The sequence below is a fragment of the Cervus elaphus genome, chromosome 11, assembly GCF_910594005.1.
Source record: "Cervus elaphus chromosome 11, mCerEla1.1, whole genome shotgun sequence".
NCBI lineage: Eukaryota > Metazoa > Chordata > Mammalia > Artiodactyla > Cervidae > Cervus > Cervus elaphus.
Genome location: NC_057825.1, coordinates 98,327,956 through 98,341,461, shown reverse-complemented (window position 1 = coordinate 98,341,461; position 13,506 = coordinate 98,327,956). Strand labels below are relative to the sequence as shown.

At 36.2% G+C, this 13,506-nt stretch overlaps 1 protein-coding gene across 6 annotated transcripts in view; it reads right to left on the bottom strand.

Annotated features, from left to right (window-relative positions):
* Window positions 1-428: 428 nt before the first annotated feature.
* Window positions 429-13,506, bottom strand: part of TSGA10 (testis specific 10) — a 92,962-nt gene continuing 79,884 nt past the window's right edge. For 5 of the 6 annotated variants that reach the window (XM_043918627.1, XM_043918624.1, XM_043918626.1 and 2 more), the window contains 5 exons: window positions 12,304-12,513; window positions 9,357-9,559; window positions 7,027-7,131; window positions 6,714-6,863; window positions 429-761 (listed from right to left, as the gene is read on the bottom strand). In XM_043918627.1, the coding sequence (XP_043774562.1) occupies window positions 737-761; window positions 6,714-6,863; window positions 7,027-7,131; window positions 9,357-9,559; window positions 12,304-12,513 (693 nt within the window). In that variant the 3' untranslated portion in view covers window positions 429-736. The remainder of the gene's footprint in view (window positions 762-6,713; window positions 6,864-7,026; window positions 7,132-9,356; window positions 9,560-12,303; window positions 12,514-13,506) is intronic. The other variant, XM_043918625.1, reaches the window with a different exon arrangement.

The following is a 13,506-nucleotide window of genomic DNA, read 5'->3' as shown; positions in this document are numbered from 1 at the left end:
CTTGTTACACTACATTATAGACAGCTGCCACAGGCAAAAATAAATAAATAAAATGGCAATTAAGTTGATTGCAGTATTTTAATATTTTAAAGGAAAACGTATGAAAAGTACAGATTTTTTAAAAAATAATCTTACATTCTTGACAGAGATAGTATTACCTACCTTTCTAAAAATAGTAGGGGTAAACAACTGTAGGAAATGTATGCTAATTAATGGTACAACACTAAGGATTTAAAAACCCTGACACACGCCTACTATACTGCTTTGGAGTCAGAGCATGGCCCGGAATTCATGTCAGGTTGGATCCAAAATGGAATATGGGGTCCCAGGCCAGGAGTGGTAAACTGCGCCTCTTTTGGCACAATTTGTCCAGCCATGAAAGCATAAATCACAAAGGAAAAAAAATCAGTTTTGTTAAAACACTTTGCCCTCTTTTTATAAGCTTCTTTATTTACTCCGGATAGTTAACACAACAGTCGTCAATAGTGAAGTAAGCAGATTTTACACTCACTATTACTGTATGGATAGAAAGGGCCATATACATTTTTGTGTTTATAAGTCATCTCAGATCACTGCGGTATGGCACGGCACATGAAAACAGAGATTCAGAGGCATGGCGTTAATAAATTCATTTAACATTGTCAAGCATTCAAAAGATAAATGCAATCATATAGCAAAAAAAAAATCAGTTTGAAACTTTGACCTCTCCCAAGGATGTGAAGAATCTTTCCATGTGTCAGAAATCTCTATAGCAAAGATTCCTATAAGAGAGAAAAAAGTTATGTAGATTAATATTTTAACTCAATGATTTTATGATGTATTAAAAAATGTATTCTAGTGTTACTTTGGCAATACTTGGGATTTTTTTCCCCTCAGCTTCTGTGAAGGAAGTCAGATATAATGTATTTTATCACCCAGTTTTCAGAAGCTGTGAATCATCCATATCATGCAATAATATGGACTCAACAATAAAAAGGAAAGAACTATTGACTTTATACACCAACCTGGATGGATCTCACGGGCATTGTGCTAAGAGAGAAGAATCACTCTCACAAAACTACATCCTGTGTGTGATTCCATTTACACAACACTCTCAAAAAGACAGTATTACAGAGATAGAGAAGAAAGTAGAGTTTGCTCGGGGATAGGGAGGTGGACGGGAGGATGTCACCATTAAAGGGTATTGTGAAGGAATGAGCTCCTTGGGGCTGATGGGACAATTCAGAACCTTGACTGTGGTGGTGTTCTATGTGTGGTATGTAAAAAAAAACAAAAAACAAAAAAAACTGCACACACACTAGCAAAAACTGAATAAGGTGTATCAGCTAGTTAGCTATACCAATGTCAATTTCGTGGTTTGTAAGACATGGCCACTGGGGAAGCTGGCGGAGGATATGTGGGACCATCTGCACTATTTCTGCATCTGCTTATGAGACTAATTATTTCAAAATAAAGAGTAAAACAAAGCAAAACAAAACTGTGTCACAGCCACACAATGGAATACTATTCAGCAGTTAAAAGCAGTATCCAGTAATATCTGATATATACAACAACCTGGATAAATCTCTACTATAAAAATCTAATATTTTACCCAGTGGCTGGGTAAAAGTCAGCCACTGCAGACTATATACCACATGATTCCATTTGTATGGCAACCTGAAAAGAAAACATTATAGGAACAGGAAACAGACCAGCTGTTGGAAAAAGTAAATTAAGTACATTGACTATTGTCTAGATGATGCTATTCAGTCACTAAGTTGTGTTCAACTCTTTTGACCCCCATGGATTGTAATCTGTCAGGTTCCTCTGTTGATGAGATTTTCCCAGACAAGAATACTGGAGTGGACTGCCATTTCCTTCTCCAGAGGATCCTTCCGACTCAGGCAGGATTGAACCTGCGTCTCCTGCATTCACGGATGGATTCTTTACTGCTGAGCCACCAGGGAAGCCCATGTCTAGATATTAGATGGTAGTCAAAAGGTACCATTTAAAACGAACAGCAAAAACTTAAAAGTTTTAAAAGGGATACTTTAAGGACACTATTAAAAGTATTAATAGAAAGGTAATTATTATATTAAGACACTAAACTTCCTGAATATCAAAAGAAATGGTTACAAGCAAAGAATAACCAAATAGAGAAAGAATTAGAGCAAATATCACATAGTAAACAGTTATCATAATATAACTGTTGAGACCAAATTTAACAGTTATATCCATAATGTTAAGGAACTTACCTATTTAAAAAAAAAGAATTTCAAAATGGTTCATAAAGCCAAACTCAAATCCATACTATCTGAAGAGAGACATTTAAAATGCAGAGATTCAAAAAAAGACATGGACAAAGATTTACCAGGCAAATGGACCCAATAAGGAAATAGGAGTTGTAACTCTAGTACCAGACAAAGTAGACGTCAAGTCCTTCCTCCTTCCAAAAAAGTTAAGTGCATCAGAAAATAACATTTTGTAAAAGCCAAATTCACAGTGAAGATATGATTATTCAGAATATCTATGCAACAGATAAAACAGCAAACCACCTATATGAAACAAAATTTATAGGAGATATAAGAAGAAATAAAAACATACCAATAATAGGAAATTTTAAAATGCCATTCTTAGTAAAACAAGTCAAGTGGACAAAAATTATAAAAGGACAAAGTAAAATTAAAAAGGTAAATCTTCTGGATATATTACAATATACTCTGATAAGAGAGAATATATCTTCTCAAGTGTACATGAACTGTTACCAAAACTTGAACATGTAGTAAAGTATAAAGAAAACATCAGTAGTTCCCATAAAATAGAAATATTACAAATAATATACACAATAACACTGAGAATTAAAAATGAAACCAAAACAAACAAAAAACTCTTCTCACTGAAAATTAAAAGATTTTCTATCAAACAACTCTTGGGTAAAAATGAAAATACAAACAAAGATTAAAGAAATTCTGAAAAATAATGATCACGAAAACACTATATATCAGAATCTGTGGGATATATTTAAAGCAGTAATCATAGAAAAATTCATAACCCTGAATATCTACATTGATAAAAGAATGGTAATAAATGAATTAAGTTTCTAACTCAAAAACCTACGGGAAAAAAATCAACAAAGTAAATGAAAAAATAGCACAAGGAAGGGACTAATGTAAATAAAAACAGAAATTAATAAGGTAGAGAAAGAAAATAGATTAAATCAATAAATCAAAATGCTGGTTCTTTGAAGCAATGAACTAAGTAAACAAACCACAGGCTAAGGTAATCAACAAACAAAAGAGAGAAGCACATATACACAAATAAGAAATGGCAACAGGATGTAACTATTGACACAAAAGAAATTTAAAAGTTTATAAGATATTGCACTCATTATTTCTGTGCAAATAAAGCTGAAAACCTAGAGTTAAAAGCCTAGATAATTTTTACACAAACAGATATAGCTTAAAAAGACTAATTTCCAAAGAAGAAATAGAAAAAGTTACCAAGGAAGTACACCCCACAAAAAAGAGTCAAGGCTCTTTAGAAATCAGATAATCCCCAACTGTATAACTTGTTTCAAACTACAGTAAACAAAAATTTCCAAATTATTTTTTTAGAAGCAGATATAACATTGATATCTAAACTTAATAGAAAAAGCACAAAGACATAAGTACAGGTCAATATCAGTTATGAATATTGATATACAAATCTAAAATAAATAAAATATTATCAAACACTAACAAAATAATAGACGATGACCAATTTCTCATGTATGTCAGAAATTCAAACACGGTTCAATAGTTGAAAAATTAATTAATATATCCACATATTAATAATTATAAAGAGAAAAACCATATCTTCATAGATGCTAAAAAAAAAATCCTTGACAAAAACAGTTTCCTAATAAAAAAAATCTTGAAAAAAACAGGAATAAGTGGTATTTCCTTAATACCATAAAATATATAAACATGAATCATAAAACTAGTATCTTAATTAACAGGAAAAAAAAAAACAACAAAAAGAGGTATTCCCACTACAGGTCAGAATTAAAACAGAAATTTCACTTTTGCCACGACTATCTGTCATTATTCTGATGATACTAGAAAATGCTATTAACCAGAGAATATAATTCAAGAGATAAAAATAGGAAAAGAAGAAATAAATATCTCTTTCTGCAGATGACATGATAGTATACCTAGAAACCCCTAAAGAATTAATAATGAAATTTAATGAAATAAAAGAATTTAGCAAGATAACATGCTAGGAAATTAACATGCAAAAGTAACATCATTTGAAGATATAATATATGGAGGAAACTCCATTTACAATAATAACAAAAAAGTAATAAAATATTCAGGAGTGAATTTTACAAGAAATATTCAAAACCTATTTAAAGAAAAACTACAAGCCATTCCTTAAAGACACAATGCAAATTTGAACAATGGAACATTGTTCCAATGGAATATTTCTTCTTGGCTAGGACATCTCAGCATAATAAAGAAAAATGAAAAATGAAAGCTAATTGAAACAAATCAATCTACTGTTATTTTAAATGTATACCATCATCACAGTGAGAGTGAAAAAAAATAATCCAAGTAATTTATTAACACAGTATTTGACTATATGCCCTCAAGACTTTGGAAAGGTCATGTATGGGACAGGAAGGAAGAATTGCAAACAGATTTTGAACTTTTTTCTAAGTTGGCCTGTTTATTATAGTTCATAGATGAAGAAATCTTGAAAGTACTTTAGATACACTCTGCGATTGAGCAAAGGAATAACTGTTATCATTGTTGAGTGAACATTTTGATATTGACCAGATGTTCAAGCTGGTTTTAGAAAAGGCAGAGGAACCAGAGATCAAATTGCCAACATCCGCTGGATCATCGAAAAAGCAAGAGAGTTCCAGAAAAACATCTATTTCTGCTTTATTGACTATGCCAAAGTCTTTGACTGTGTGGATCACAACAAACTGTGGAAAATTCTGAAAGAGATGGGAATACCAGACCACCTGACCTGCCTCTTGAGAAACCTATATGCAGGTCAGGAAGCAATAGTTAGAACTGGACTAGTTCCAAACAGGAAAAGGAGTATGTCAAGGCTGTATATTGTCACCCTGCTTATTTAACTTATATGCAGAGCACATCATGAGAAACGCTGGGCTGGAAGAAGCACAAGCTGGAATCAAGATTGCCGGGAGAAATATCAATAACCTCAGATATGCAGATGGCACCACCCTTATGGCAGAAAGTGAAGAGGAACTAAAAAGACTCTTGATGAAAGTAAAAGAAGAGAGTGAAAAAGTTGGCTTAAAGCTCAACATTCAGAAAACTAAGATCATGGCATCTGGTCCCATCACTTCATGACAAGTAGATAGAGAAACAGTGGAAACAGTGTCAGACTTTATTTTTTTGGGCTCCAAAATCACTGCAGATGCTGACTGCGGCCATGAAATTAAAAGATGCTTACTCCTTGAAAGGAAAGTTATAACTAACCTAGACAGCATATTAAAAAGCAGAGACATTACTTTGCCAACAAAGGTCCGTCTCGTCAAGGCTATGGTTGTTCTAGTGGTCATGTTTGGATGTGAGAGTTGGACTGTGAAGAAAGCTGAGCGCCGAAAAATTAATGCTTTTGAACTATGGTGTTGGAGAAGACTCTTGAGAGCCCCTTGGACTGCAAGGAGATCCAACCAGTCCATCCTAAAGGAGATCAGTCCTGGGTGTTCATTGGAAGGACTGATGCTGAAGCTGAAACTCCAGTACTTGGGCCACCTCATGCGAAGAGTTGACTCACTGGAAAAGACCCTAATGCTGGGAGTGATTGGGGGCAGGAGGAGAAGGGGACGACAGAGAATGAGATGGCTGGATGGCATCACTGACTCGATGGACATGAGTTTGAGTAAACTCTGGGAGATAGTGACGGACAGGGAGGCCTGGCGTGCTGCGATTCATAGGGTTGCAAAGAGTCGGACATGACTGAGGGACTGAACTGAACTGAACTGAGGCCTCTCACTGGAGAAAAAGGTGTGTCATACAAATACAGAAAGGAAGGAGGCAAGGGAGAAAGCTATGAGGATGGTTCCAACTGGAGGTACTGGTTATTGTTTAAAAATGTCTGTTGCAGGGAGTGGGTGGGTGGGAGGAAGGCAAGAGAGGAAGACAGGGAGGAGAAAGTGCAAGAGTATGCATGTCTGAGACAGCTCATACTGCCTCATAAACACAGAAACAGCAAACGGAGTAAAATTTTTATAACAGTGAGTAGGGATAAAAGGTGTACAGATGTTCTTTGCATTGTTTTATTTTTAACTTCTAAGTTTGAAATTATTTCTAAATAAAAATGTTTTTACAAAGTTTCTGACATTTAGGAATATAGCTAAAATATTTTCCTTTGAAAAATTAGCCTATTACTTTCCTAGAGTATATGTATTTTGGGGGCTACAATAATTAGCCAATAGTTTGTTAATGAAAGTATATAAAAATGTATGTTATAGAAATTAAAGAAAATCAGATTTTAAAAATTTATGTAAACTTTAGATAAAATAGACATATTTCTTAAACATATTTATATGACACTAATTATCAAAATACTTTTTTTAATGTCAACATATCCAATTATATAATGATGTTTAAAAAGCACTATTAATGGTAGATGGTTACTGAGTTTTCTCACTCCCTCAAATATTCAGTGCTTATTGCTATATGGTTCCCTAAAGAATGGATCCTTAAGCCACTTACTCTTCTAATGATCGATCTAGGCCTCGGTCAGGAGATCGATGGTGAGTACGTTCTGGTGAGTGACATTTTGTATTTGGCTTTATTGTGGAACTCAAATGATAAGCATTACTTGAGTAATTCTGGCGGCGGAGTTCTTGCACAGCCCTCTCCCTAAAGCAAAAGAGGGACACTTTAACTGAACTTTTATATCCAGCAACATTATTAACACTGTTGTAAAACTGCAGTTCAAATCATACCGTAAAATCTAATCACCATGAAATAACCAAAGTCTGTTTTTATCCCAGAAACAGTGCTTTCCAGCTGCTGAACTTACCTTTCAAAGCGCTCTGTCCCTAGCTGTCTCTTTGTAATGTCCAAGTCAGCTTCCAGCTGCGTCACGACGTTCCTGAACTGGGCCACGTCCCTACTCTGGATGGCCCTGTATATAGAACGTGAATGACGGTCGATTAAAGGCAGAATACCAAAGTATTCCTAGGGCACCTGAAACCACGTTGGCCACGGTTTCTCAGCTGAGGCCAAGCAACATTCTGATTTTTACAGATGTATTGGTGCATCTAAAATATGTCAATTTCATACAAATAAAATAAATTAAAATAAAACATGCCAATTTTAGATGCAGTAAATGTGCAAAGTAGTCTACTAAAAGCCCTTTAAGCTGTCTCAACCCCATTCAATTAGTTAAACTTCATTTTCCCTATTTTTAGATATGGTAATACTATTATCTACCTATATTATCAATTCACTGCAGATCATTTTTACAGTTTATTTCACGGTATGATGTGCATATTCCAATGCATATAACACTGGAATTCACTAGCACCATAATAAATATGCAGTTGGTGCATATATGTATATCTAATTGACCAAATGCCTTATATGTGTGTGTAATGAAATTTGATATATCCAACTGTTAAAGACAAAATCTCTTCCATTTAACAGGATCTTCCTTAGGGCTAAACAATGCCTCCAAAACCCTGTGATAAGTACACTACCAGGAGGAAGATAATGACAGAGGTGACCACTCTTGCCAGAACATTCTCTCCTCTCTGCTGGCTTTCGGGACTGCACTACGGACTGCTGGAGTCTAAACTCTAGAGTCTAGGAACACAGGCGTTTATAAAGCTTACCAGTTCTAGGTGACACTACTCACCAGCCCGTCTAAAACAGAGTGTAGCCCCTTAAGGTGGGAGTTTTGGCATACTTCACTGAGGCAATTTCCACCTATGGCTTGAGGAAATGATCCTACAGAACTGGATCATTCTGAAGGTCCAGTCCAAAGCCCAGCTGCAGTGACTGAAAAGAGTGACTCAGTTACAGCTGCCACAACCTAGAAACAGTCTCTGAAGGAAACCAGCCCTGGTTTTGCAGCCTGTGCTCAGTCGGGGGCTCCCACAAGTGGCCAGTTCCTGAGACCATGATTCTTGTCCTTCCCCACGTCCCCTACTCAGACGGGAGGGCAGAGCTGAGGCTGGATGAAAAGGTGTTACAGGTGGGATGGATAAGAACAGAGGCTAAGGGTCCCCCATCAGGTTTTGTGACAGGTGACAAAGGTGATAAAATAAAATATCTGCTATGCAGGCAGCGGGGGGCTTCCCTGGTGGGTCAGATGGTAAAGAATCCGCTTGCAATGCAGGAGACTGGGGTTTGATCCCTGGGTCAGGAAGATCCCCTGGAGAAGGGAATGGCAACCCACTCCAGTGTTCTTGCCTAGAGAATCCCATGGACAGAGGAGCTGGTGGGCTACAGTCCATGAAGTCCCAGAGAGTCAGACACGACTGGGCGACTAAGCATATCCAGGACACACACATGCAGGCAGGCATTTCCATCTAAGCCTCCAGTGGTGTAACAAGGTGCTAACAGTACCGGGAGTTCTTTAAAAAAAGTCACCATCAGTGCTCTGGGGGACGTCTCCAGCATTCAGTGAATGCAGTAGTGCTTCCAGGTGCCCAGTGCACCGGGAAATACCACGTGACAAGTGAAGAGACTGGGTAGCAATACCAAGCAGGCCCATAATGGAAAAATCCTTCTGGTTTCAGAAGTGCTTTTTTTCCTAAGCTGGTTATAATATTTCCCAAAGGCAGTATGTTAGATCAGTAGAGGTTCTATTAGACCCAAAACTCCATTGGAAACAATCAACACAAAGATGGTTACATTTAAATTTAGATGCATTGCTGCTGCTGCTGCTAAGTCGCTTCAGTCGTGTCCGACTCTGTGCGACCCCATAAATGGAAGCCCACCAGGCTCCTCCGTCCCTGGGATTCTCCAGGCAAGAACACTGGAGTGGGTTGCCATTTCCTTCTCCAATGCATGAAAGCGAAAAGTGAAAGGGAAGTCGCTCAGTTGTGTCCAACTCTTAGCGACCCCATGGACTGCAGCCTACCAGGCTCCTCCGTCCATGGGATTTTCCAGGCAAGAGTACCGGAGTGGGGTGCCCTTGCCTTCTCCATTAGATGCATTAGAGACACATAATAGAAATAGGTACTAAATCTTAGACAAATCACAACATTTTGGGTCCTCAGTTTAATTAATAGGAAACTATGACATTAAATCATCTAAATTCCAGCTTTAAAATTTCACTAACCTATAAAGTACCGAAAACTTAAGAAATACGACTTAATGTTATCATACTGGTAATCAACTCACATTTTGTTTTCTGCCAAACAAAGGTGTTCTTTGAGAAGCTGAATTTCAGATTCTTTTTCCTGAAGTGCTATCTGAGACTGATATTCTTTGTCTCTATTGGCCACCAGCAAAGCTTCTAGATTCTGCATGGAGATTCTCTCATTTGTCATCTGACTCCTGAGGAGTTCTATTTCAGAACGAGCAGAATCCAACTCATTCTCCATCTGCACAATGATAGGAAGATATCTACACTTATTCCCACTTGTTCACTTAACTCAGGTATTATCAGAGACTCATAAAATTTATCTGTTATGAACTGACAACCACGTTTAATTTCTAGATTTGAAATTGCGTCCTTCTTAGGAGATACATGCACATACACAGTATCACTTCCCAACTCTCTGATAGTATTAGAAGGTTCATTAATTTAAGAGTTATTAATCCCAAACGTCAAACAATTTCCATGTCCAGCTTTGCTATTTCTTATAATATATTTTGGCAAGACTGACATGGTAGTATCTGTGACTATTGCTTTGTCCCAAGTTGGGTAAGTTACAAATGCCTAACTTCCTGATGGAATGTCATCATACTCCATGGTTAAGAAAGATAAGGAGTAATCTCACATTCCCTCTCTTGTATGGTCCGATGAAACACTTCACTTTTTGAAGGTTATCTTCAGCCTAAAATACATTCTCCAAATGCTTCTCCAAAAGGAGGGAAACCAGACATCACTATTTAGAAAAAAAAATATTCTTTATCTCATAATATACATTATAATAAATTATATATATATATTCAAAAATTTAATGTGAAACGCTGAGAAAAGAAAGTCTAATAAAAATGAATTATTAGGAAAGGGGCAGGCAGGTAGGGTAAGAACTTTTTAGACTAGATACAATTTAAAATGATGTCTGACCATAGCAAAAAACATATCCATAGTCATTATAAACAACCAAAATTTACAAGGAAAAAAACCAGATGAAAATAAACTCAGTAAATAGTTAATATCTTACTAATAAAAGGAATATGAACTAATTCATGAGAAATATGAACTAATGATATGAACAGAAAATTTACAAAATATAGCTAGCTAATTAGTAAACATAGAGAATAATATATCTTATATTAATAAAGAAACATAACTTAAAGCAAAATGGTATTTCTAATCCAGGATTTCTTAACCTTGACCCTACTGATCTTTTGCATTGGGTAACTGTTTGGTATAGGGAGCTGCCCTGTGCCTTACAGGATGCTGAGCGGCATCCCTGGCCTCTACTTACTAGAGGTCTACAACACCCCCCAACCCTGGTGTGACAATCAAAAATACCTCCAGACATTGCTAAATATTCAGAGGAGAAAAACCTCTTTTGGTTGAACCAATGCTGCAGTTTATTAAGTTGGCAAATGTCTTAATGCATGTTGATTAACATTAAAATAGGCAATCATGGCGGGAATACAAAATGGAGCATCACTTTTTTGGTAGCAGCTTCACTGGGATGTAATTCACATACCATACAACTCGCCCATTCAAATGGTACAAGTCAATGATTTTTAGTATATTGGGTTGACCAAAAAGTCTGTTTGAGTTTTTCTGTAACACCTTATGGAAAAATTCAAACTTTTTGGCCGACACAGTATTAACAGAGCTATGTGATCACACCGCATTCTCACAGTTTATTGTTAGAACATTTTCATCATCCAAAAATGGAACCCAGTACACATTAGCAGTCACTCCCTTCCCTCTGCCCCAGCACTAGCCCTAGGCAATAACTCATCTGTTTTGTATGATCTGCCTTATTTTGAACATTTCATATAAATGGAAACATACTGTGTGTGTGTGTGTGTGTCTGTGTGTGTGTGGTCTTACATGAGTGACTTCTTTCACCTAGTGTAATGTTTTCAAGAGTTGTCCATGTTTTAGCAGCTATCAATCCTTCATTACTGCTACTGCCAAATAATATTCCCTTGCATAGATGTATGAATATTTGAGTTATTTATACTTCTTGGCAATTATGAAGAATGCTGCTAAGGACAATTGTGTATCCATTTTTACATGGAACTTCTTACAGAAGCCAACAAGACACATCATTCTCAAATGCATCATATCCTCCTAACAAGCAGTAGGCTAACAAAATAAGGGAGTTCAACAGGGTGTGATAATAACAGAAATGTAAACATAGCCAAAATGTGTTGATATTTCAATTATACTATGCAACTTTAACATACATTCTTTTAGGATTCAGGTCCCGTCTATTTCTTCAGATGCATCTCAGTCATTTGTTCATGCTGCACTGGCCACTGCAAATGACTTACTGCTTATTCCAGAGTTTGTTTATACCTCCATACCATTGCCTAAGCTATTCCCTCATTCCTTTTGAGTTCAGTAGTACACCTTTATGAACTCCTCTCTGATACCCACAGGCCAATGGGAAATTTCCTCTCTGAAACCTTGAGTATTTCTTATTAGTATCACACTCACCCCAAATTATTTGTATGTCAATACCAGGAGGTCTTTGAGGGAGGGGGACTGTACCTTTTGAACATTATGTTCACATGGCAAGCATGATGGCAGGCATCAGGCACATGGCAGATAAAATCAAGTGAATTACAGTTGAAAAGAACTCAGCCAAATAGTAAATCTAGCTTAAAACAATATCATTAAAATTATAATTTAGCTAGATAAACCTCAACCTCGTGGTTCTTTGCTGACTGGTATGTCAGTGTGTTTTATCATTCTTTTGACTAAAAGTAAATGCAGAGCACACAAAGGAAAAATCTCTGTTATGGTCTTGAATGGTTTGGAACACAGCAGAAATTAATATCCTGGACTTTAAAAATAAAATCTAAAGTTGAAAGACATACCTTTGCTGTAGCATTTTATTAAAAAAAAAAGTTTGTTTTTCTAAAATTACAAAAATTTTACAGTGATAACATTACTAAAAGAACCATTTAAAAATGTATGACGTACCATTTCTATCTCTTGATCTTTAGCAACCAGCTGTCGATTGAGAAGTTCTTTGCTTGAGTCAAGTTTAATGCAAAGTTCCCTTGTGGAAGACAAATCTGCAAGGGCAGACACTTTTTCAAACTGAACCTTCTGAAGCTCCTCTTCCATCTTTACAACAGACTTATGTAAAGTAGCAATCTGGGACTTGTAAGACCGTTCTGCATTTAAGTGCTGCAAGGACAAATTATTATATATTTTTTAACATGGGAAAAACCCACAACACGGAAAACAAAGTGAGGCAAATCTTTTAATGACACTACTTTTAGATTACAAGGAACTTTCTCTTTCTCTCTCTTTTTTTTTTTTTTTGGCCTTGCCAAATGGCATGTGGGATCTTAATTCCCCAAACTGGGATCAAATCCATGCCTCCTGCAGTGGAAGCATGGAGCCTTAACCATGAGACAGGGAATGGTAAAGGACATTACATGAAATGGTCAAGGACAGGGAAGTCCCTATAAAGAACTTTAGTTTATGTAGATGGTAAGAGTATGTACAAAACATTCTGGGAAAGATCAATTTCAAGTATTCATATACAAAATCCATGAGTAAAGTGGTCAGCTGATCATTCTTTTTAATGTACTGAGAAAACAAAAGTCTCAGCCCCAAAGCTAGTTGAGACATATACATCTTTGTAGGTCTGTCTATATTTGCCACAGTTACAATTATTCTATAATGTAAATATTGCTGCTATTAAAGATAAAACATTAGCCACTGTTTCATTCACTGTGCCTACCTTCCCATTCTTGAATGACATGCTGATATGGATCATAGTATCATAAAATGAGGACTGATAACTCTCTAACACTAATGCCTCTGAGGGAAATAGACTGGGTAACTATAAGTTAAGGATATATCCATATTATAGAAAATGAGAGCATGTTTTAAACACTGTACTATGAGATTCAAGTTATATAAATAAATTTCAAATATTCAAGATAATTCCCCCCCCTCCTTTTTTTACAGAAAAAGTTCTTATGTAAGTGCACTGCCATCTACAGAGAATTATTTGCTATTATATGAGGCTAAGAGAACTAAGAGGCAAGCCAAGAAATTTTTCTGCTTTTATAAGCGTTTTTACAAGTACAACACACAAAAAAATTGCTCCTGGAATAAGTTATTTGGCCAAAATTCACTCCTTTCTTTCTCCTTTCCTTCCTTCTTCAC